The sequence below is a fragment of the Callithrix jacchus genome, chromosome 2 (assembly GCF_049354715.1).
Source record: "Callithrix jacchus isolate 240 chromosome 2, calJac240_pri, whole genome shotgun sequence".
NCBI lineage: Eukaryota > Metazoa > Chordata > Mammalia > Primates > Cebidae > Callithrix > Callithrix jacchus.
Window position 1 is genome coordinate 183,156,760 of NC_133503.1, and position 27,090 is coordinate 183,183,849.

Below are 27,090 nucleotides of genomic sequence, written 5' to 3' on the forward strand. Positions count from 1 at the left end.
GATAAAAATAATAGCAGACACCTAAAAATTAAAATTAAATACCCACTCTTATTAGGTTGGTGAGAATCAAAAATTCTGAAGTAAAGGGGATTCCGGAGGGTAAAGGACTATAGGCTATCATATACTTTTGGTAGGATTGTAAATCACCATGTCCTACTTGAAGAATAATACAACATCAGCCAGTGTTTCAAATGCACACGTTCCTGAACAGATCCGGACAGATATCCTACTGTAAATTCTTACAAAAATACACTTTCCTTCTGGGATATCACTGCTAATAATAAGGCAAACAATTTTAAAAACAATTTCCCCCCCCTCACACTCAAGTCTCTCTCTCTTTTTTAATTCTTTTCTTTTTTCTCATTTATCTGACTTAAAATGAAGTTTCCAAATACATACTTTCCAAATACATACTTACTTCCCAATAACTATGTAACATACAAAAATGGAATGCAAAGACATTTCAGATGATACTAATTTTTAGGTAATCTAATTCAAATGTCTGCAAGGAAATTTGCAATAGCTATTTGAGAGCTAATTATTTTTTAAATATTTTCTAATACATTGTAATTGTCACACATAAATATTTGTTTTGCATGGTATACCCAATATAATGTAGGTATGATATCTATTTACCTGCAAGGTTTCTGTTACTCTTTGATTAGCTTCTCAATCTATGAAGCTATAGGTTTTGCTATTAAAGTTTCCCATAACATTCCACTGTGAGTTCACCTAAAGTGCGGCCTCCCCAGGGACTGTGGCTTTGTTTAGTTTCAGTGAATACAACCCTTACAAATGCATTATTGATTTTTCTTCCAAACCATAATGATGCAAAGTGCAATAGAGTACCTTGACAAATTTATGTTTATTGCCAAAATGCTGACTTGAAAAGCAGATGTGACTTCCATTACTTACATAGTGTCGTTATTTCATACACTTCTCTGTCACTGATGTTGCATTTGGATAAATATTCACAACAAAATAATGTTAAATGAAATAAATGGAAAACATAACTTTCTGAGATTAAATGAGAAATTGAAGTACTGTGTTATTTTCACTGCCTTGGATATATAACCTTCAATTCAGAATGAGTGACTTTGAAAGCCTAGAATTACACACATTTCTTGATGAGATGTATTAATCTGCAAAGCAATATCGTTTCTGGATTGTATTTTCTGTTTAATAAGCTATAAACGATTAGCTGCATAAGAAGCCATAAGGATTCTGCTTGGAGTAGAGAAGGAACACAACGCAGTTTATGACATTAAAGGAGCTCAGCGTCTGTCTAAGTCAATATTCATCTACGTGATCACACCAGCAAATAGAGGGCAGTTTATTTATCATTTGAGAAAATCTGTGTGTAAGAGCAGCTGAACAGGTACTAAGATCCTTTTTCTCTATCATTTGGATGGCTGCTTGTAAGAATGAAAGCGAACTGCATTGTGTCTTATGGTTCAATGTTAACATGTTTTTCACCTATCATAAGAACATCACAACTCTTATGAGAGAAAGAGTCAGGGTGAAAGAAGAAAAATCATCATCATCATCATACATTTTAAAGATAGAAAGGTTGTTAGATTTGCTTCCATGAGACCAGATACATCAAGATTCAGAATTAGAAGTTGTCATGGTAGTATGGCTTTTGTTTTTCTTTCTCTGTCACCTATCTGCGGTCTCTAAGTGCTGAAAGTCAGAGCAGGGGCATCTGCTGAAATGCTGTGTTCATTAATCACAAGAGTGAGAAATGTACACGAGCCACACTGGGGATATTACTGCAGAGCTCTAATGAAAAAAGATGCATGTCTATTCCTCACTCTGGGATGTAGTGTTTCTTACAGTATGTTGAAGGGTAGCTAACCTGTCTTAGTTCATTTTGTGGCATCTGATGAGAATCTTCTTGCTGCACATCCCATGGCTGAACAGAAGGTGAAAAAGGGTAAGGAGGGAGAGAAAGCAGAATTTGCCCCTTTTATAATGAATCTACTCTGGAGATAGCAGCATTAATACATTCATGACGATGGAGATCTTGTGGCCTAATCACCTTTTGTTCGGCCCCTCCTCCCAAAACTGTTACATTGGAGAGATTTATTTATTTATTTATTTATTTCTTCCTTCTTTCTTTCTTTCTTTTTTTCTCTTCTTTTCTTTTTATTTTTTCTCTCTCTTTTTTACTCTTTCTCTCCCTTCCTTCCTTTCTTCCATTCCTCATGTCTGTCTTTCTCTCTTTTCTTCCTTCCTTCCTTCCTTCCTTCCTTCCTTCCTTCCTTCCTTCCTTCCTTCCTTCCTCTCTCTCTCTCTCTCTTTCTTTTTTTTGACAGAGTTTCACTCTTGTTGCCCAGGCTGGAGTGCAGTAGCACAATCTCAGCTCACTACAAACTCTGCCTCCCAGTTCAAGCAATTCTCCTGCCTCACCCTCCCAAGTAGCTGGGATTACAGGTGTGCACCACCAGGCCTGGCTAATTTTTGTATTTTTAGTAGAGACAAAGTTTCACCATGTTGGTCAGGCTGGTCTTGAACTCCTGACCTCAGATGATACTCTGGCCTCAGCCTCCTAAAATGTTGGGATTACAGGTGTGAGCCACTGTGCCTTGCCTGGGGATTAGGTTTTCAACAAATGCTTTTTGGCAGACACATTCAAACTATTGCACTTCTTTTTCAAAGCAACCAAGGGCCATTATTTGAAAGCCTCTATCTCAGTTACAAAGAATAATGCTGACAAAGAATGGAGAATGCTCTCTGGACATCATAATGTCTTCACTCCAGTAGATTCCAACTTTTATTTTAAAACACTACATATATTTGGTAAAAAAGAAAGAAGAAAGAAAGAAAGAAAGAAAGAAAGAAAGAAAGAAAGAAAGAAAGAAAGAAAGAAAATTAAACAAACATAACCGTTTTAAATATAGAGAAAGTCTGATGTTGACATCCAATTATCAGTGACTTTGTAAATATACACTTTCACTGCACCTCTTTAAAGATACTGTTCAAAGAATCTTCAGATTTTAGGGGTCAGTAATTTATGGCCCTATTCAAACCCAGTTCATGACCTGATTTTGTAAATACAACACTATTGGAACACAGTCATACCCATTTGGTTACATATTGGTCATGATTTCTTGTGAGCTACAATGACACAGTAGTTACAACAGAGACCTTAAGCTCCACAAAGCCTAAAATACATACAATTCGGTCTTTCTCGGAAGTTTGCCAATACCCGGATTATAATATTAATAGAAATCTGCATCCCAGTTTTCTCATATGCAGTTTATAAATTTCCTCACTTGTATCACATTTTCTTGGAAATAAAATTTTCCTACTTCTTTTAATTTATAAAATTAAAAATAATGGAGCAAGTGGTTTTCATATGCTCTGTGTTTTTTCACAGACCTTAAATTTTTGAGTTTTCTTTTAATTTTCTTCATTTGTCTTCAATACGCCCTATTAAAATGGAAAATACTTTATGCAGACCTGAAGTCTAAGATAAAACTGGCTATGGTCCACAGGAATTCTGAAAGCAATATACCTTCCATTTTCTGGGAAAGTGAAGTAGTCATTGTTGCATTCTAAGTTGTCTGCTGATACCCCGATATATATATATATATATATCTCCTTAGGACCAGGGTCTCAGCAGACACCACCACTCCCAGATAATTTCTATATTTTTAGTAAAGGCGGGGTTTCACCATGTTGGCCAGGATAGTCTTGATCTCTTGACCTCAGGTGATCCACCCACCTTGGTCTCCCAAAGTGCTGGGATTACAGGCGTGAGCCACTGCAGCTCGCCAAGACCCTGATCCTAAGAAAGTTTTGGATGTAAAAGAAAGAAGGAGAAAAACAGTTTTGTTCTACAGTTTTGCAAAATAATTATAAATTTTCCATAACAATACATTATAACCTACAATACATACATACCTAGAGTACATAATCAGTCTTTTAAATAAGGGAATAAAATATTCAAATAATTACATCAACCTCATTTTTAATATCTGCCTGGTGAAAGCACAACGTGGACATGAAATTGTGTGAATTTTGTTCAGTAATAATCTCAGTGTCTAAAATTGTTCCTAGATAATATGAAGTGCTCCATAAATGTTTGCCTCCTGAAGAAATAAAAAACGTTCTGGGCATTAATATAAGTAATTTTATATTCTTTATGCATCACTCTTTCAAATTCTTACATAGAAGGAATAATTGGCTTTTTTAAATAAAATAGTGATTTAGATGCATAACAGATTTTGATTTTATAATTTAGATTTTATAATTTGATTTCATTTTATAATTTAGAAATAATACTCTATGGTAAAATAATACAGCAAAGGAGATCAAGAATAAATTTTACATAGGACAGCTGGTACCTTGGTAAATAATGGGTATAAATGCATCCACTTGAGTGAGTTCTAAATAAAACATATTTTAATAAGTGAAATTATTAAGTAGTTTCCAAAATAAGAAAACCTATTTATATCCCCTGTGGTATATAAAAATCAGGAGGACCACAACATGCAGGGTGATTTTAATAAATCAATAATGTAATATAGTAATTCACAATTTAACTAAATATATTATTTAAAGAATAATGGATTAGCTAAATAAAAATGTGTGTGTGTGATGTACAGCATATAGCAGATAAAGAGTCACAGTGACACTGGTAAGATTTTATAGAGAGAATTGTTTTTCAGATTTACATTTGAAGCTTTTTAATTAGACATATCAAGGCTTATACTTAATACATTAATGTGAGGTAAATTCCAAGGACAAAAATGTCTTATGTGTCTTCTGTGATCAGTATTGCCTGGAGTTATGCGACTAGAGAATATTCGCTGCTTACTGAATGTTTCTCTTTTCCTTAATAGTATTTCCTTCCTGTTTGTCACCTCCTACTACTTTTCTATTTGAAAAATTAAAATCCAATCTCTACACATAGTCCTCAATAGATCTCTCACTGTCCCTCAAATAAATTACGAGGAAAACTTCTCTGATGTTTAATTTAAGGTTTAGAATCAGATAATGCATATGTTTTTAGAGACTAGTTAATAAGTACAATATTTTTTTTATCTGAAAAAGACAATATTTTCTTGGTTTTTAGAAATTCATTTGATAGATTTGTAGTTCCAACTGTTTGTGCATCTTGAAATCTATACTAATATGTCACTGGGCCATTGATGCTCATTAACACACTCTCAAGTTCAAATCTGTCTCCTAAAATCTCCTTTCTTCTTTCTCCCCCTCTCCCACATGCTTACCTACCCATCAGCCATGCCACCCTCTATTGTTATGACGGTCTCTGTCCTTACCTTCTCCCTTGATTCATTCCTTTGAAACATGAAATGCACTTTGTGCTAAACTCAGCTTCATTTTCATCCTAGATTTAGTCCCTCTGGAGTTCTGGTGAATAAAGCTACTAATGCCATTATGTATTGCCATTATTCAAATATTCATGGTTCTCTGTAAAGAGCAGCATAGTATCTATTTCTGCAACCCAAGGGCTCTTCTTGCTTGTAGTCAGATTCCTATGGGTCACCTCTAAAAGTGGTTCCAAGGCTTAGTCTAGAAAATAAGTCGAAGCATGGCTTCAGACTTCTGTTTCACTCATGTTTACTCCTGTCTGGAATGTTTAAAGGAGTGCACCGCCTTTGTGTACTGGGAAAAGTTCACCTGTGTAACAGTTTGCCTCTTGATTTCCCTCTGTAGCACAGATAAAGCAAATGTGGGCTATCTCCAACCCAGATGGTTTCTGCAAAACTTTAGAGGACTGATACGATGCCCAGGTGGTCATGGTGAAGCAGTGAGGCACTAGCAGATGCAAATCAGTGGACATACTCTCAAATATGAGCCCTAGGTTAGTATTGAGGTAGACTCTGATCAATATCATGTGAAATATACTAACATGAATTGAGGTCTTGTTTAATTTGCTCCAAGAAGCAAAGACGATTCCAGATCCACTAATTACAGCCCAAAATCTTTAGTCTAAAGTCTATCATGTAGTCATTTCTTTTTTTTTAATTTTTTATTGGATTTTAGGTTTTGGGGTACATGAGCAGAGCATGTAAGACAGTTGCGTAGGAACACACATGGCAGTGTGCTTTTCTTTCCTTCTCCCCTTCACCCACATTTGGCATTTCTCCCCGGGCTATCCCTCCCCACCTCCCCCTCCCACTGGCCCTCCCCTTTCCCCCCCAATAGACCCCAGTGTTTAGTACTCCCCTTTCTGTGTCCATGTGTTCTCATTTTTCATCACCCACCTATGAGTGAGAATATGCGGTGTTTCATTTTCTGTTCTGTGTCAGTTTGCTGAGGATGACGTTCTCCAGATTCATCCATGTCCCTACAAACGACACAAACTCATCATTTCTGATTGCTGCATAATATTCCATGGTGTATATGTGCCACATTTTTCTAATGCAGTCTATTATCAATGGGCATTTGGGTTGATTCCAGGTCTTTGCTATTGTAAACAGTGCTGCAATGAACATTCGTGTACATGTGTCCTTATAGTAGAACGATTTATAGTCTTTTGGATATATACCCAGTAATGGGATTGCTGGGTCAAATGGAATTTCTATTTCTAAGGCCTTGAGGAATTGCCACACTGTCTTCCACAATGGTTGAACTAATTTACACTCCCACCAACAGTGTAAAAGTGTTCCTTTTTCTCCACATCCTCTCCAGCATCTGTTGTCTCCAGATTTTTTAATGATCGCCATTCTAACTGGCGTGAGATGGTATCTCAATGTGGTTTTGATTTGCATCTCTCTGATGACCAGTCATTTCTTTAACAATTTTATCATGATATAACTTCCATATCACACAATTCACCTATTTAAAGTATGGAATTCAATATTTTATTAGTATATTCACATAGTGTTGTAACCTTCACAATAAGATTTTAGAACATTTCTATTCCGTCAGGAAGAAACCCCAAACGCATCAGCAACCATTCTCCAGGTCATACCCGAAATACAATCCCTAAGCAGCAATTAATTTCCCCTCTGTTTCTATTCTGAAAACTTCATATAAATAAAATTCGTACAATGTGTAATCTTTTGTAACTGACTTCTTTCATTTAGCATAATGTTTCAAAATTTCATTCATACTGTAGTATGTATGAGGACTTTTTATTGCCAAATAATAATGAATTTCATGGTGTTACATAAATGAGCTAAATATAGACTTTTTACACAGGCCCTTAGTTTATTTCTCCAGACCCCACTGGAGTCAGACTCAAATTTTTATACATTCAATTACTTTAAAATACCCCAAACAAGTAGCCATTTAGAGAGTGTCTGATTTACTTACCCTTCAAAACCTCACCCCACATCTACTAGTAATAGATAAGCTAGAGCCGTGTGGTTATGAAACCAAAGCTGCCACATAGGGAGCTCTCTGACACAGAGACACCTGACCGTGTTGGTTAATGACATCTTTTGTTGTAAACCACCTCTCTGAATCCCCGTCCTCTGGATAATAGCCCTTTTCATCAGTCTCTAGATAGTCTCAAGTGGCCGTACAAACACCACCCACTAAAGCTTGTTGTGTGTGAACTGCTTCTCAGGGTTACATCATTTTCCTTGATCAGTCCCCAAATCCCTTGAACACTCTACATATGAATATATCAGATTCTGTTCATCAAATAATCTCATTGGTTTTTATGTAATTTGTTCCCACTGTTTGGCTGTCATTAATAATGCTACTGGGAGGTACTGTGTACGGGTTTTTGCGTGGATGAGTCTTTTCAGTTATCCTAGGTAGATACCTAAGAGTGAAACTGCCAGATCATCTCGTAGCTCTATATTTAACATGTTGAGGAACCACCAAAATAATATCCAAAAAAGCTCCACCATTTCACATCTTACCAGCAGTGTATGCAGGGGCTGCTTTTTCACATCCTCCTTCAACACTTGTTACTATGTATTTTTCATTATAGCCATCCTCCCTGGGGTTTTCATTTGCATTTTTCTAGTGACTCATGGTGTTGACCATCCTTTCATGGGCTTATTGTCCATGTGTGTATCTGATTTAGAGAAATGTCTATTCAAAGCCTTCTCACATTTATTCATTGTGTTATCTTTCCATTATTGAATAATAAATGGTCTTTGTATATTTAAGATACAAGTCTCTTGTCAGTGTATAATTTAAACATACTTTTTTGCATACTATGGGTTATCTTTTTACTTCTATATTGGTGTTCTTTGAAGCAAGAAATTGCTAATTTTCCTAAAGTCCAGCTTAACTTTATTTTGTCACTTGTGCTTTTGAAGTCATATATTTTTAAACAGATTGCATTGCCTATTCTATGTTTTTGTGTAAGAATCTTACAGTATTAACTCTTAAATAAGGTCTGTGAGCCATCCTGAGTCAATTATTGTATATGGTGGCAGTGAATGTAAAGGATTAAAGTCATCATTTTCATGTGGATATCCAATTGCGCCAGCATCATTTACTGAGAAAGTAGAGATCCTAAAATACACTTATTTTTAGGCAACTGATTTTCTACAGGCAATATTAGATTACAATGATCCTGGGGCAATTGGTGTGCCAGGGCTGTATTGAGAATTCTTACACTGATATTTATAAGGAATATCTGTCTTCAGGACGGGTGTGTTTGTGTGCCTCTGTGTGTTTATCTTGCCAAGTGTTGGTTGAATTTTAATATTGGAATGTTAAAAGTCTCATAGAATATGTCAGGATATGTTCCCTCAAATTTTTATTTTTTTAGTTTTTGGAGGTTTCATATTAATTATTCCTGAGATGTTTGGCAGAATTGTATACTCACATGAAAAAAGATTAATTTAATCCTCCACTCCCTCCATATGCAAAAATACACTCAGGATGGACCGATTTATTTTAAGATCTCTATTCCACTCTAGGTGTATACTTATGCCACTACCACATTGCTGTGATTATTGCAGTGGTGTTTTAAGCTCCAAAAGCAGAAAGTTTGAGTTCTCCAAATTATTTAGCTTTTTTTATGTAAGATTGTTTTTAATATTCTGCTGGGTACCTTTCATTTCTACATGCATTTTAGAATGAACATTTCAAATGCTGTAATGTTGCAACTTGAATTTTGATAGGAATTGCATAAGGATCAATTTTATTAACTTTCCAATCTGAACATTTTATGCCCTCTCATTTACAAAGACATTCTTTAATTTCTTGCGACAATAATTTGTGGTTTTCTGCATATGCATTTTCACTTCTTTTGTTAGATTTTTAACCTAAATATTTTATGTTTCAGATGCTATTGTAAGTGGAAGTATTTTCTTAATTCAGTTTTCAGAATGCCATTTTAATTGTAGAGAAATACAGTTGATTTCTGTATATTGACCTTTTATGCTGCCAGGCCTCTGACACACTCTCTCTCTCTCTCTCTCTCTCTCTCTCTCTCTCTCTCTCTCTCTCTCTCTCTCTCTCTTCTCTCTCTCTCTCTCTCTCCTCTCTCTCTCTCTCTCTCTCACACACACACACACCCCTTAAACTATATGTAGATACTTTAAAATATTTACTAAACTATATATATGCTTTAGGATATTAAATATGAAAGATTATGTCATTGGCAAGTTGAGATAAATTTTTTTCTACCTATCTAGTCAGGTAAATTTTCTCTCTTTTCTCATCTAATTTGCCAATAAAACCTCCATTAAAATGTTGCAAAGACATGGGGATAGTGTACATACCTTTCTTTTTGTGTTCTTGGAGAGAACGCGTGCAGTCTGTTACCATTACCATAATATTAATCGTGGAGACTTGTTAGATTATCTTTATCAGGTTTCAGGTTTTTCCTTTTCTTTCTACTTGGTTGGTTGTTTTTATCAATAAAACATATGGAATGTTGTCAAATACATTTTCTAGATCATTGACATGATCCTGTGTTTGTTTTGTTTCTTTTTTCTATTGACATGGGTATTATGTTAATTAATTATTGGAAATTTAACCAACATTGCAGTAACGTGATAAATCCCATTTGGTCATGGTGCATTATCTCTTTTGTATGTTGCTGGATTTGGTGTGCCAGAACTGCATTGAGAGTCTTTACATTTATATTCATAATGAATATTGGTCTTCAGGAGGGGGGTGTGTATGTGTGTGTGGGTCCTTGGGTTTACCCTCTCAACTGTTGATTAGATTTTGGTATTGGAATATTAAAGGTCTTGTAGAATAAGTCAGGATATATTACCTCAACTTCTTTTTTTGAGTTTTTGGAGGTTTTATATTAATTATTCTTGAAATATTAAGTAGAATTCAACAGTGGAGACATAGAATTCAACAGTTCTCAAATTTTCTTTGTGGGAAGCTTTTGAAATTGCTAATTTGATCTCTTTATGTGTTATGGGACTAATCAGAGTTTCTAAACTTTTGAGGCAATATTGTTAATTTTTGTCCTTCTAGAAATGTGTCAATTTCATCAACGTTGTTTAATTTGTTGGCATAAAGTTGTTCATAATATTCGTAATAGTATGTTTTTTAATTGTTAGAAGTTGATAGTGATGTTTCTTCTTTACTGATATTAGTAATTTGACTCTTTTTTTGTAGTGAGTATAACATTGGGGAATGCTTTCAAAGGAACAATTGGGGTGCTAATTTCATCTATTGTTTTCTATTATTTACATCATTAATTTCCACTTTAGTGTTTACCCTTACTCTTTCTGGTTGCTTTGAGTTTAGTTTGCTCTTCTTTTTTTTCTTGTTTCTTAATGGGGTAGTTAAATTATTGATTTGAGATTTTTTAAAAATGTAGACACAGCTATAAATCCCCCATGTGCACTGCTTTGTCATATACATTTGTATGTTATATTCTAATTTTAATTAGTCTCAAAATATTTTTTTCCTATATTTTATTTTTAAAATAATTGGTTATTTAAGACTACATTGTTTGGCTTTTTTCACCTTTTAATTTCCCCAATGACAAAAATTCTCATTTTCTTCTGTAGTTCCCAAATGCACCAAAATTTTCTTCTATAGTTCATTTATAATTTTATTACATTGTAGTTAGAGAAGGAGTGTTGTAAAATTTTAATCTCGGTTATTTCTTCTCCCAGACCAAATCTAATGTTGAGATCCTCTAGTAATTTTTTTTCATTTATGTTATTGTATTTCTCATCTCTATAATTGTCATGTGGCTTTTTAAAAATAAATTCTCTTTTTAGTAACATTTTCTATTTGATGAGATATTATTAACTGCCTTCCTTCCTTTAATTCTTTTTTTTTATTTTTTTTATTTTTTATTGCATTTTAGGTTTTGGGGTACATGAGCAGAACATGCAAGACAGTTGCGTAGGTACACACATGGCAGTGTGTTTTGCTTCCTTTCTCCCCTTCACCCACATTTGGCATTTCTCCCCAGGCTATCCCTCCCCACCTCCCCCTCCCACTGTCCCTCCCCTTTTCCCCCCAGTAGACCCCAGTGTTTAGTACTCCCCTCCCTGTGTCCATGTGTTCTCATTTTTCATCACCCGCCTATGAGTGAGAATATGCGGTAAAACCCTAGAAGGAAATCTAGGCAAAACTATCCTTCCTTTAATTCTTTACGCGTGGTTGTCTTTCATTCTTTTGAGATGTTTATCATGCACCTTTGACACCTTTGCTTGCCAAGTTCACGATCTGGACTCCTTCAAAGACTAGTTTCTCCGATTCCTCATTCCCTGCCAGTGTGAGGATCCCACTTTTCTATTTATTTGCATGTCTTGAAATTGTGAAAAATTGACTTTACAAATAATATATTTAACAGTGCTAGTTAGTGAACCCACTAGGATGTCCCTTTCCTGGGAGTTGTTATTGTTTGCTTGGCCATTTATCTGTTTAGAGAATTGGATGAACTCAATTTAGAGAAAGCTATTACCCTCACAGTTTGTAGCCTCTGCCTTCTCAGATTTTTCCTCTCTTTTCTATCTTTAATCATGGCTGCATATGACATCGTCCACATGTCCGTGTAAACAACCTGCTCATCAGTGGCTGTTCTTAAGCCCCTTTATCCAGTTAGATTTTCACTTTGTGCCAATGTATATCTGTGTGACTTGTAGGCTGCTACGATTGACCAGAAAGATCAGCAAGGCACTCGTACCTGCAAGGTTCCAGCTCCGATCGCTCCTGAGAGTGCGTAGGCTTGCAGATGAGTGTAATTTTTAAGATGGTTTCCTAGGAGCTGCCTCTGAGTCAGAGTAGCACGTTGTTTAGTCAGTATTTGGTATAGAGTTGCATTTAAGCCCTTCACGCAGGTGAGGGTCCTGCCACATCAAAAGGTCTATGTGTATCTTCGTGGACACTTTCACATCTGCCTCATGCTGTACAGTGATTGCTGGTGAGAAAGTAAAGCTTAGTGTGTACGAATTACCTTCCCAATCCCCAGAGTTGATCATGGTCCCACGGGAGCTCTTCCTGATTGTCCCTTTGCTTATATCACTGAGCCACCAACTTCCTCATAATTGCTACCTGCGAGATTTTTTACTACTTTCAGCATTACACAAGGAGTTTACACTCTGTCCAAATAAAGTATGCCCCCTGAAACAAAGCTGTAGAACCCTTTGTCATTTTGGCCTCTATTCCCCCTGAGAAGAATGTCTATTCCAATGCAACAAAACTGGGAATTGGGACCCTCATACCCTCTCGTGATATCCTCCCTCTTTAAGGGGACATTGGTGATGGTGGTGGGGGGTGATGACAGGGATTGCAGTCCTTGGTCTTTTCAGTTATCCCTACAAATGTGAACTTCTGCTCTATAAGAGATCTAAGGCAAGGAGAGGAGGTCCCAATATGCTTGACTGGTTGGGTCTGAAATAGAGCTTGTACCTTATGAGTGGGCCTGGGGAAAAGGAATTCTGGTTCTGTCCTCCACACCTACTAGAAATAGTGTTTCTGTAACTCAGGACTGGCAAGAAGGATAAGAAACGCAGCTGGCCAGGGTGTTACTTTGTTTGCTGAATACACCTAAGACCACTTCTAGGGACTTTAAATGATAATTATTAAATAATTTTCTCAGGAAATTTGCTGTTTTGCCATGTAGAATGTCACCATAACTCCTTACTCTGCCTTTCCAGAAGCATGACATCCTACTTTTTTAAATTTCACTCTCAGGTTGTACTTAACATCATTTCTTTATTCAGTCCTGATTAACTACATAAAATCTGGAATTCAGGAAGATAACGCAGGAGTATGATAAAGTATAAGTGCCTTCAGACAATTTTGATGTATTTCTACATCTGAAATTTTCTCCAAGCTTCCTCTGAGCTGATTTTCTGAGCAGCTCACCATCAATCTCCAGTGGGTGGCTTCCTGGAAACTTTCTTCAATCTATCCCTGCTGCAGCATTTTCCCTTATTTTGTTGATACAGAATTTGAACACAATTTGAAAATTCAAAGTATTTTCCCTCATAGGTATACTTCTTCCACACATTGTGAAATAATAAAAATGGAGATACTGTGCCTTTCAGGATCTCCTTGAATTTGTCTCAATACTGAAGATTTCCATACATGACAAAGCAATATCGAAATTTGACTTAAGTTCTTTTTCTCCCATTCTTTTTTTTTTTTTTCTTTTGAGACAGAGTCTCACTCTGTCACCCAGGCTGGAGTGCAGTGGTGAGATCTTGGCTCACTGTAACCTTCACTTCCTGGGTTCAGGCCATTCTCCTGCCTCAGCCTCCCAAGTAGCTGGGACTACAGGTATGTGCCACCACCTCCAGCTAATTTTTCTATTTTTAGTAGTGATGGGGTTTCACTGTGTTGGCTAGGCTGGTCTCAAACTCCTGACCTCAAGTGAGGTTTTGCTTGTTTCAGCCTCCAAAGTGTTGGGATTATAGGTGTCACCATGCCCTGTCTTTTTTCTCCCCATTCTTGTCACATTACTTTTTGTAAATTTGTTCTTTGTCTGGCAGAAAGCAGATTGTACCTCATTTTAACCATAACCACGTCCCAGTTTCCCCTATTCTGCACATCTTATATTAGGATGGTACGCTTCTAACAGGTGAATAACCCATATTAATACATGTTATTACCTAAAGTCCATATTTTCTTCAGATTTCCTTAATTATTACCTATGATGTTTTTTTCTATTCCAGGATACCCTCCACTGTATTTAGTTGTCATGTCTGCTTAGGCTCCTCTTGGTATTGACAGTTTCTCAGATTTTTTTTATTTTCAACAACATTCACCATTTTAAGTACTAGTGAGGCATTTTATAAGATGTCTCTCAGTTGAGACTTGTCTTGTGGTTAGAATGGGGTTATGGATTTGGGGGAGAAAGGCCACAGAGTTAAATTACCAATTTCAGAATATATTGTCAGGGGTTTTCACCCAATGCAGTTAAAATTACACCACAAAAAACAAAGATGTGATGAAATTGCTTTTCTCCTTAAAGAGGGAGAGTCTGTCCCTTCCCGTAAAGTACTGGAAAGATGTCCCATGTTGAGTTTCTTGGTTTTTTTGCATTTTTTTTTCTTGGCTTGTAGGAGATACCAGCAGCAGTAATTTTCATTTCAGTTAAAATTCAAATGGCACATTTTGGCTTCCTAACATACTTGAGAAGTAGAGAGTAGACTCTGGACAAGACAGAGAGGCAGGATTAATGAACACCATAAACTAAGACCATTGAGTAATCATCACCTACAGGCACCTCTGTTTTACTCAGAAGAATTAGCAGAGATGGGTTTACCATGTCTGCCTCTCAGCAGGCAGTTTATAAAACAGAAGAGTGAGTGTTAAGGATTTGCTATACCAGAGAGAGGGTCATAATTCCTTTGAGATGGGTTTTAGTACAACCAAAAGGCTGTATTAGGGATGTATGCTCATCCCCAAGGCTTTGCAAAAGTACCTTGTTTTTCTGAACAAAGCTTAAAATTTGCCTAACAACGCCTGTTGAAACCTTCAAATAATTTTCCTGGGAGTCATATCCTTAAACTATCAGATTTACTTGAAATCTTTAAATGTTTATTGATTATAGCACATTTCTTACAATAGGAAGCAGAAAGCTTAATTTATGAAGTTAAGTCAAATAAAATAATGTTTTCAAGGTGAAGAATAACATGAAAAAATATAAAGTATATTGTTGACATTTTAATAATTTTGAATTACATAAGTGGTGGCGTCATTGATTTTTTTAATAATAGGGAAAAAAACCCTATCCTTATATTGTTTAATGTGGATCACTTTTGACTACTATTTCAAATTAAAAAGCCATTTATTCACAAGAGGAGGTGGGGGAGTTATATTATTTTCCTCTTAAATTTTAAGAAGTGCCCTTCAAAAATTTCTCCATAGAATATTAATTTAAAATGGACCACAAGCATAGTCACCATTAAAGAATTATCCAATATGCAGTTAGTATTAGAATGCTACCCATAATACAGAACCCCTTTTAATAATTAATACATCTTTCAGCTTAATAAGTTGTCCCTGACAAAGAGAACCCTTTCAACGTAATTTATATTGAATATATATCCCCCTTTTCAGGAGTTATTCTTAAAAGCAAATATACCCCAGTTGAATAAATAACTAGGGAAACCACAATCTTTGTATATCTTTTAGCTTTGGAGACATACTTAAAGGAAGTGTTACTGTCAGTGAATATTTCACAAATAAACATCTACTGCTTGGTATATGACCAATTTTTAAAAATATATCCCTTCTGTTAAAAGGGATGTTAGACTCCAGAGAGTCATTATCAGGGTTAAGAAGTCTTTGAAAAGCCACTCTGGCTCTACAAAAGATTAAGAAGTATAGACAAATATAAATTTTTTAACACTATGCCTGAAATCTGGTATAGGGAATAAAACATACCTCTGGTGATGTCCTTTGTAGCAAATCTGTCTTCCTTAAGGTTCACATATTTCCATAGGGTGCTGACCCCTCAGAATAAGCTTTCTACTCTTGCTTTTATAACAACACCATTGGTGCTAGAGCAAGTATACCCAGGGTGATGGCTCAATATAGTTTTTCCTTGTAATTTAGCCTGTGTTTCATGCCTGGGGGAGCTGTTTCCTTTTCACTTAAGAACTGGAGTCCTTCAATCTCCTTGCATTATTTTTGTTGTGATATAGAACTTTAAAAGCTCCCTGGCTGACAACCGTGGCCAGAGTCTGGGATCTGCTGGGAGCAGCATCATGCACTGAAAATAATATTGGTTCATCTGTTCACTAAAGGACTGTAGTATTATAGAGGCTCGAAATTGATTTCAGGATTATAAAACAACGGCAATAGTTAGGAAATGCACTCTCACACATGTTCTCATTGAATGATGAGATTAAAAAATATGTACTTAGTCATATATATATATATATATATATATATATATATATATATATATATATATATATTTCTACAAATAGAAGAACAATGTTGATTGTGTCCCCACAGTTCAAATGCTACTTAGCAGATAGTTACTTAGCACAAAACTATGCTGTGACTTCATTTAAAATGATATTTTAGATCTAGCTTGTTCCAAAGACAATATTTTTATTAATCTATTAAGTAATGTATTTATTTTTAATAATATCAATGTCAGAAGCAATCCTCAAATTTAGAATTGTTAAGTAAGTCAAACAGGCTCCCATCTCACATATGGGACCCCAGGACTGCATTCACAGCTCAAGCTCTCCAGGAAGAGCTGCCTAGAACAGTAGGAAATCCTCTTACCCTCTTTTCTGTACAACAACTACTTCTGTTTTTTTTTTGTTTGTGTGTTTTTTTGTTTTTTGTTGTTTTCGTTTGTTTGTTTTGAGACAGAGTTTCTCTCTTGCCCAGGCTAGAGTGCAGTGACGTGATCTCAGCTTACTGAAACCTCTGCCTCTCGGATTCAAGCGATTCTCCTGCCTCAGCCTCCTGAGTAGCTGGGATTACAGACACTGGCCACCATACCTGGCTAATTTTTTGTACTTTTAGTAGAGATGAGATTTCATCACTTTCATCAAGCTGGTCTCGATCTCCTGACCACAGGTGGTCAGCTTGCCTCAGCCTCCCAAAGTGCTTGGATTACAGGTGTGAGCCACCATGCCCAGCCAACAGCTACTTCTTAACACTCAACCTGGTGACCTGTTTAGTACCTTGCCGGACTGTTGGAGCACTTTCTGAATTTTTGACCACTATCCAATTCTATTGGAATACTGATCCTGTCTATTAATTCCTGTCTCTGCCTAGAATTATGTCCTTCCCAGATCCTTGTAGGTAGAAAGCTGGGAGTCTTGCATTACCTGACTTCAAAGGAACTATATTGACCTGATAGCTTACATCTCCTAATTTTCAAAAGAGCTAAATGAGTCTGAAGGCTTAACCTGTACAGTATTGAAATGCCTACTTAGTTGGTGGAAAATAATTTGAAACTCAAGTTTGCAAGCTCATATTCCTTGTTTTACTAGGATTAGAAACCCCTGAGTTTTCTGTGTATTTATACATCTATTAACAGAGGAGCGGCACAGTAGAAGGTCCGAGACTATTAGCTCTGTGGTCATTCTGCCCAGATTCAAGCTTACCAGCTATGTACTAACATGTAGATCATGGCCAAGTCATTTAACATCTCTGTTCCTGCATTTCTTCTGTCAGATGGGTGTAATCATAACACCTCCTTCACAGGGCTGTTATATAGGCACAGAATATACAACACCACGTGGAACATTGTAAGTTTTCAATAAAGGTTAGCTATCATCATTCAATGAATTACTCATTAAAACTTAACAAAGATATACTTGGTGCCTACCATATGCCAGGTAATAGTGTAGACCCCAGGAACAGAACGGCTAATAAAACAGGCACCATTACTCCTCTCTAGCTTCTATGCACCCCACCACTCCACCCAGAAAAGAGTAAACAAATAATCACATGAGTACACTTCTAATATAAATTACTGTTATTAGTATTAATTAAAGCGAAGGAGTTTGGACTCAAGAAAGGAAGAGAATGGCAAGGATTGAGCATGTGGGGGTCCATTATTCAGACCTTGGTAAATTCATGAATGTCGTATTAAAGTTCTGGATTTTAATATGTGCAAGGAGAAAGTTTTATGTTTTTAATTACAGGTATTTCTGCTACAGGGTGATAGGCAAGTTTTTTTAAAAGCTTTGCATTCTGAAAAATTTATATTAAAATAACAGGGCTCATAAAAAAAAGATATGGCAGATCCCCAAAACCTATGCAATCACCATGAGGAATCGGCATCCCAATAAAAATACCAGCGAAAATAAACTATTGCTAAATAAATACCTAGTAAATATAAAATTCGACTCTTACAAAAAGAAGGTAATTTGATAACGTGGATACAAATAAAGTTCAGCCTACTCTGAGAGAAAAATGCACAAAAATCTGGAAGAAACACAGCACAGTATGATCGAATTTGTGACTAACAGGAGCCAAAGTAAGAACAGAATGTGGGCCTGAGGGAAATGGGCATCACATTCTACATTGCATGCCTCTGTGGCTCCAGTTAACTTCAGCTTTATTACCATATTTTGCATTTAGCTGCTGTTGTTTCCTGGTGCAAACCGTTGATGCATTGGTGAATTGGCTTATGAAAAAACCCACAGTAGTCACCCTTTATCCTGCCTCATTTTCCATGTTTCAGTAACCGGTGATCAACTGCAGTCCAAAAATATTAACTAGAAACTTAAAAAAATAAACAATTCATAAACTTTAAGCAGTGCACCATTCAGAGTAGCATGATGACATTTTGCAGCATATACTTCTGTCCCACCCGGGATGTGTATCATCTTTTCCTTCAGCGGATTTATGTGGTAGACACTCCCTAGCCTTCTTGGTTAGCAGATTGGCTGTCCTTCATAGGATGTGGTAGACACTCCCTAGCCTTCTTGGTTAGCAGATTGGCTGTCACAGTATCGAGTGCTGATGCTCAAGAAAGCCTTATCTTACTTCACTGTGGCTCCAAAGTGCGAGCATAGTGATGCTGGCAATTTGGATATGCCAAAGAGAAGCTATAAAGCGTGTCCTTTATGTGAAAAGGTGAAAGTTCTCTACTTAATAAGGAAAGAAAATAAATCGTATGCTGAGGTTGCTAGGGAAAGAATAAATCTCTCCCTGAAATTGTGAAAAATGAAAAAGAAATCCCTTCTAGTTTTGCTGTGCCATCTCCCAAACTGCAAAAGTTACAGCCCCAGTACATGATACGTGCTTCGTTAAGATGGAAAGAGTATAAAATTTGTGGGTGGAGGACATAAACAGAAAGTGTTCTGATTGATGGATAACAGCTTTGGTACCTTTCCTTAATTTCAGGCATCTCTTGGGGGTTTTGGAACAAATCCTTCACAAATAAGTGGAGACTACTGCACTTTGCACGTTAAATTCACATTTCCCTCTACTTCCCAATCATTTGTTCACTAATTTCCCTACACTATAGACACATATCCTAGCACAACCGACAGATGGAGAATGACGTGGATGAATGAACATTTCTAGATTACTCTAGTAGGGGGCCACAACTCAGATTTTAGACACTTTTGACTACTAAGGGAGAAGGAGAATTCGAACGAGACTGAGGGCAATGTTGATTAATGTAGTCACATGTCCAACCTCAAAATTCTCTGATATATAATAAAAAGACACTTGTCTTGAGAGATGACCTTAGATGTCAGAGTTCTCTAAAATCTGAGTGTCCAAACCTCACATCCTGAAAATAATGAAAAACATTTTAATAGAACAGGAAGGCAGAAATGCAACCTAATGACATATTCTAATAGGTTTGGAAAGTCAGAGTTTCTGTCACCCATTTTTCTTTTTATGTTTATCTCCCAATCTGAACTGATATGCTTGGAATAGGATTAATATGAGTATGGGATGAAACATGGAAGAAACAAAAAAAATCAAGAAAGTAAAACACCTTGGAGGTTAATCCCTGCTATTTAAACTTAAAAACAAATGAGAAAGCAATACATTGTCATGCTTACACGTTATTGAAATAGATGCAAAAGGCTCTCTAACTTTCTAATGTATTTTTACCCCAAACTGATGCAGTTCATGTTAGATATTCGACTTTGAAAGTTAAGAATAAATTGCTTAGGCCAGGCGTGGTGGCTCAAGCCTGTAATCCCAGCACTTTGGGAGGCTGAGGCGGGTGGATCACGATGTCAAGAGATTGAGACCATTCTGGTCAACATGGTGAAACCCCGTCTCTACTAAAAATACAAAAAAAATTAGCTGGGCATGGTGGCGCGTGCCTGTAATCTCAGCTACTCTGGAGGCTGAGGCAGGAGAATTGCCTGAACCCAGGAGGTGGAGGTTGCGGTGAGCCGAGATCGCGCTGTTGCACTCCAGCCTGGGTAACAAGAGTGAAACTCCGTCTCAAAAAAAAAAAAAAAAGAATAAATTGCTTAAATGGAAATCACAGTTTGTGATTTAAACTGTATTGTCTAAGTCAGTGCTGTCCAATAGAAAATAATTCAAAATGTAAATGTGAGTTACATATCAAATTTTAATTTTGTAGTAAGCAAATAAAAAATTAGAAGGAAATAAGCAAAATTAATTTTCATAATGTGTATTTACTTATTCTAATATATCCAAAATATCATCATGTCAAATAATGAGAAAATAAGAGATTATAACTTCTTATTTTTTTGTACTATCTTTGAAATTCAACATATAATTTAAAAGTAGAGCACATTGTGATCCCAAATTGCCAAATTTCAAGTAAATAAGCACATAGTGACTAGTGGTTTCCATATTGGACATTGCAGATCTAAATGTTTTATAAACATTATTTTGTCAGAATGAAAAGATGCAAAAAATATGGACTACTTATGTTTTTGTCAATATCTAACAGTTACAGTTACATTCATATAAAAAAGATAAAAATTATAACCAATTTTATTATAATTTTTTTAGGTTTGCCCTATAAAATACTTTCAGAGTATAACTTTTGGACACTTCCCATCTCCCATCTTATCTCAAGTATGGTGAATTACTACTTCCACATTTGATGTTTAAATTTCAATACTTATGAAGATCTCATTAAACATTTTTATTACATTATGCGTAAGTGAATATACATTGATCTAGACTGAAGCTGACTAGTTGACAAAAATGCCATGTTTTATAGGCATTTAATTAAACATGCATTGGTTTTGATTTTAGTTCTCTTGTTTTGGAAGCATTACGTATATTTTCTGGCTTCGGACATTTTTGGTCCTTAGAAACATTATAGGCTCGAAGCACTGTGCCCCTGGTGCGAAATGCCTGAAACCACCCTGGTTTTAGAGGCATATTTCACCATGCCTGCTTAAAAATTATAGGAATGCTTTTATTTCTCTAGCCCTCAATGAAATTGTCACCTACAACAGGCTTTTGCTAACTTGGGTTTTACCTTCAGGTTATTCTTGTTTGCTTTTTTTCCCCCCCATTGGCATAATTTGCCCTCACTTACTTATTGGACTGTTTATTTTCTGTTTGTCATTTTAGAGAGGCAAAGAGTGTCTGTTTTCTTATCTACTACATAATTAAATACAGTGCATTATGGACACTCAATGAATTTTAGATAAGTGAATTTAAAAATGCTTGTTAAAAGGAACAGCTCAAAGCTCATTTTACCTAAATGCAGAGTTAAAGTTGTTGGGATCCAGGTTTTCTCCGAGTTGCAATCCATCTATAAAGTAATTCTCACATTGTCAGCGTTTCTGCTATTTCCAGGCTATAAAATCTTTTTTTGAAAAAACTTAAATTTATAAAAACTTATAACATTGTATCCATCATTTACATTTAGTAAGATCGTTCACTTTTACATTTAATAATTTAATTGATGGTCTGTATCTTTTTATTCCTAACTTCAGGGACTTTTCACTTTTTAAAATTGTGTTTTCTTTATTTTCTATATTGCCGTTCTTAATTGTGGCATGACTTGCTCCCCCAGAGGATACGTGGCAATGGCAGGAGATACTTTTTTCTAGTCACAAATCAGGTATGGACAAGGGTGCTATTACCATCTCTTAAGTAGAAGGAAAAGATCCTACTAGAAATCTTAAAATGCACAAAATAGCTTCCCAGCAATAATGAATTATCAAGTCTAAGATAATAATGCTGAAATTACAAAATCCTACTCTAACTTATGATTAAAATGGTGATCTGTATTTTCCTCCTTAAAATGATTAGCCAATTTTTTAAAAACCTCATTTCTGTTTATAATGCACCTTTTGCTTTATTGTAACTAATATTTTCTCAAGTCTGTAAAAAACTCAGATAATTTATCCAAGTTAAAATGTTGAATAGTGGTGTCCACTTACTAATATAATTGTTTTATAGCCTTTCTTCTCGGTTTCCTTAAATGTTGGCAGATACAATGAGACCTGTGATGAATGTCATCATGTAATTTTATTAATTTAATGTATCTTTGTTAATCTATCTCATAGGTCCCTTTAGATGGAATATAATACAGCAGAAGCCTTTTCATCAAAAGGATTAATGCCTGCATGATCATTTCTGCAATAAAGTAAGAAGTTAAGCAGTGGAGGACACAGACCCCTCAAAGCTGGATTCCACAATTCTACCTTAAGTGTTGGAGTTTTTATTACTCTGCTGTAGGAAAGCCTTTGCCAATGCTTACAAGGAACTGTTTATCCCTGCTTCTCTGGGTTCTGTTTGATGGAGGTCTCCTAACACCACTACAACCACAGCCACAGCAGACTTTAGCCACGGAGCCAAGAGAAAATGTTATCCATCTGCCAGGACAACGGTCACATTTCCAGCGAGTTAAACGTGGCTGGGTATGGAATCAATTTTTTGTGCTGGAAGAATACATGGGCTCCGAGCCTCAGTATGTGGGAAAGGTAATGGCGTGTTTCTTTTGACAACCACTTGATAGGAAGGGGGAATATGCATTGTGTGTTTTGTATGGATTTTTTGCACAGGAGTTGAACAAACCAGTGACTAGAACACTGGAATTGAAATCCAAGAGACCTGTTTTATCTTCCTGACTCAATGGCCCGGGTAAGCTTCAGAACAACATTTAAACCCTCTTTCCTTTCATTCTTTCTGATTATTTTAATGAAAATGTATATATTTTGTTCAATCTTTGGCATTCTCTGAAGACATGAAGTTAAAATGTGAAAATGATATTAAGTATAATTATAACCATAGTTAGAAGTATAGTATAAGTATAGTTATATCATTTTATTGCTCATGGCCAGATTGGAGTTGTTTAGCAACAAGAGACACAGAGAAGAATCACCAGGTCTAAATAATCTAAAGTCATCCAGGTGTTGTTTAATGAAAAGAATGTTCTCCTTTTCCTTTCCCCTTAAAATATGATACACCATTTGGGTTGTGGTTCTGAAGTATCTGACTTGGCTTGCTTAAGTTTTATAATTTCTATATGTTCAGCACATATTTATAAGTGTATTTATGGCTGAAGTAATAAATATTGGAACCCAAATATGTACACATCAAAGAGCATACAATTTTAAAACCTTATTGCAACTTTATGGAAATTTAATTTTTTCACAAAATACTTGGTGGCAACTATCTGTTTCAGCAGAGTTATGTTTTACTGCTTATTTTTTTCATGAAAATTTTCACCCATGTCTAGAAGAGTATAACTTGTCCATCACACCAAAAAAAATTTCCCCCCAAAAATAAGTATTATATTTTATTTTGATTTTGTGAATTATTTTCATATATTTTAAAGATGTTGTCATGGGCTTTAATTAAAAAATAGATGCTTATGGAAAGTTTAAAATAAATCCAAAGGCACAAATGAAAAATTATAGTAGGAAGAATGTTTAGGAATGGATTTAGAAGATCTTGAGCAGCAAATCACTTATGTTTCTGAAAATGTAAGCTAAAGAGATACATAATAGTTTGTATGATTTTTCATATTAGGTCAAAGGAAGACTATTCATTTAAGATCTGAATTATTCTACCACATTTAAAAAAAATTGCCTTGTGGAAATGTATTTAAAGGATATTAAATGGTACAGTGGAAAAGCTTTTTAAATAGAATCTTTGTTGAAAGGGAACATACAACCAGAGTTTCCACTAAGGTGTATGTGGCCCCAGGCAAATGATTTTTGCAGGGCACCTATCTATGTTTGAAAATGGAGTCACCCCAAATCAAATAAGTTCATAAGAACAATTCTGATAGTCCAGTCTTAAAGATCTTGCAAATACACACACACACACACACACACACACACACAGCCATTAAGCAGGAACTATCTCCTTGACAGCCTGCCTACCAGGAGTCAGGGTGTATTCAAGTGGCACTCAGACAACAGAATAGTGCAATCCCTGAAGACCTGCAGGGTACCTATGAACCTATAGGTTGAGTAGAATGTCAAAGAGAGCCCCAAATGATAAATGGACACTGAGACTCAAACAGTTCCAGCCCAGACGAGAATGCCCTTCTCAGGTCACTTTCCTGCCAACAAATAGCCCTAGGTGCAGAAGTCTTAGAAAATTTTGAGGAAGTCAGTGGAAAATATGAAAGTCCCCTGAGGTTGCTGCATAAAGCTTCTCCTTGTATAATTCCTCAAATATGACCGTGGAATGTAACAATCACTAAAACATGTCTATGGTAAGATAATTTCATGTAGTTCTGCTACACTTGTGTTTTTTAATTGAATTTAATATAAGAATGGAATTTTGAAATTTAAGACAAATGGAATGGTAACAGTCTAAAACTCTGGAACAAAAATATCAATTTTCCCAATTCTGTTTATGATAGAAGCTAGACATCATATTGAGTTTCCTGACAAATTCTCAGTTTTTAATTAGAGATGATCCATAGACCTTAATTTCTAGAATTGGAGGTAATAAAGTTAAAATTAGGTTAAGAAAATAAAACTGATTTTTATTCACACTTAGATAGCTGTAGCATTTCACCTCCACAAACAGTCCATGGGATTGTATATGCAAGTTTTTGTCTGACATTCTGAAATCCCACTTTTATAATTGCTATAACAGTGTAGAATTTATTCAGTTCATTTAAAAGATGAACTAGTAGTTATAAATGTGATTAAAAAGGATTAAGTCTAATATCCAACCTATTATTACATTTAATCAGCATTATTTTCACTGGTACATGGCTCCACCTTGGTAATGGGTAATGAACACCCATGGTTCTCAAGCCATATACATTTCTAATGTAGATGAAAGAATGTTTGCCAAGATTTTTTTCCTACCAGGAAACTAATTAAATTTTAATTAACTCTGTCTTGATGCTTCTAGATTTGAGAATAGAAATATAACATGGAGACCAATTTAATCTATTATATATGTGTGCATAAACATAAATATATTTATACATCCACTCATTCCAGAAAGACATTGAGATTACTCATAGAAGAGCAAAGTATTATAAATAATATAGAACTTGAAGCTAAGGAAAAGAACTAGTGCAAAATGCCAAGGAAAATTGTCAACTGGCTACAGTTCACCCTTAGACAACTTGGGGGTTAGGGGAACTGACTTCTCCCTAGGACAGTTGAAAATCCAAATGCAGCCCTTGACTCCCCAAGAACTTAACTACTCATAGCCTGCTGTTGACCAGACGTTTTACTGATAGCCTAGTCAATCAAAAACATAATTATATGTTATAATACATATAACATAAACATATCATGTTTACATATGTATATAGGTATTATATACTGGATTGATAAAACAAAATAATCTAGAGAAAAGAAATTATTATTAAGAAAACCACAAGGAAGGAAATTATATTTACTATTCATTAAGTGGAAGTGGATCATCATAAAAGATTTAATCCTCATCATCTTCACACTGCATAGGCTGAGGAGGAGGAAGAAGAGAGGAAGCATGGTCTCACTGTCTCAGAGGTGACAAAGGTGAGAGAAAAGCCCTATAAAGTAAACCTGTGCAGTTCAAACTTACATTGTTCAAAGATCAACTGTACTATCTTTAGCCTCAAATATAACTTTCTGATTCTTTGTAGAAAGAGCATATATGGAAATCATTAATTTGTATAGTTCCCATTGTCAACTCCACATTTTTAAGGACCAAATTTTTTTTTTATTTTTTTTTCTTAAATATATATTTTACTGCATTTTAAGTTTTGGGGTACATGTGAAGAACATGCAAGATTGTTGCATAGGTACATACATTGCAATGTGGTTTGCTGCCTTCCTCCCCATCACCTATATCTCACATTTCTCCCCATGTTACCCCTCCCCAACTCCCCACCCCCACTGTCCCTCCCCTATGTGCCCCCCCACAGACCCCAGTGTGTGATGCTCCCCTCCCTGTGTCCGTGTGTTCTTATTGTTCAACACCCGCCTATGAGTGAGAACATGTGGTATTTGATTCTCTGTTCTTGTGTCAGTCTGCTGAGAATGATGGTTTCCAGGTTCATCCATGTCCCTACAAAGGACTCATCGTTTTTGATGGCTGCACAGTATTCCATGGTGTATCTGTGCCACATTTTCCCTGTCCAGTCTATCATCGATGGGCATTTGGTTTGTTCCAGGTCTTTGCTATTGTAAACAGTGCTGCAATGAACATTCGTGTGCATGATTTATAATCCTTTGGATATATACCCAGTAATGGGATTGCTGGGTCAAATGGAATTTCTTTTTCTAGGTCCTTAAGAAATTACCACACTGTCTTCCACAATGATTGAACTAATTTACACTCCCACCAACAGTGTAAAAGTGATCCCATTTCTCCACATCCTCTCCAGCATCTGTTGTCTCCAGACTTTTTAATGATTACCATTGTAACTGGTGTGAAATTGTATCTCAATGTAGTTTTGATTTGCATTTCTCTAATGACCAGTGATGATGAGCACTTTTTTATCAGTTTGTTGGCCTCATATATGTCTTCTTTTGTAAAGTGTCTGTTCATATCCTTTGCCCACTTTTGAATGGGCTTGTTTTTTGTTTTTTGTTTTTTCTTGTAAATCTGTTTTAGTTCTTTGTAGATTCTGGATATTAGCCCTTTGTCAGATGGGTAGATTGCAAAATTTTTTTCCCATTCTGTTGGTTGCCAATTCACTCTAATGATTGTTTCTTTTGCGATGCAGAAGTTCTGAAGTTTAATTTGATCCCATTTCGCTATTCTGGCTTTTGTTGCCAGTGCTTTTGGTGTTTTAGTCATGAAGTCCTTGCCTATGCCTATGTCCTGAATGGTTTTACCTAGCTTTTCTTCCAGGTTTTTTTA

The 27,090-nt window shown here is 35.8% G+C and overlaps 1 protein-coding gene across 4 annotated transcripts in view; it reads left to right on the top strand.

Annotated features, from left to right (window-relative positions):
• Positions 1–27,090, top strand: part of CDH12 (cadherin 12) — a 1,144,846-nt gene that overhangs the window by 769,318 nt on the left and 348,438 nt on the right. For 3 of the 4 annotated variants that reach the window (XM_008992219.5, XM_002745103.7, XM_078365926.1), the window contains one exon: positions 22,326–22,742. In XM_008992219.5, the coding sequence (XP_008990467.1) occupies positions 22,512–22,742 (231 nt within the window). In that variant the 5' untranslated portion in view covers positions 22,326–22,511. Of the gene's footprint in view, positions 1–22,325; positions 22,903–27,090 lie in introns of those variants that run through there. The other variant, XM_035292294.3, reaches the window with a different exon arrangement.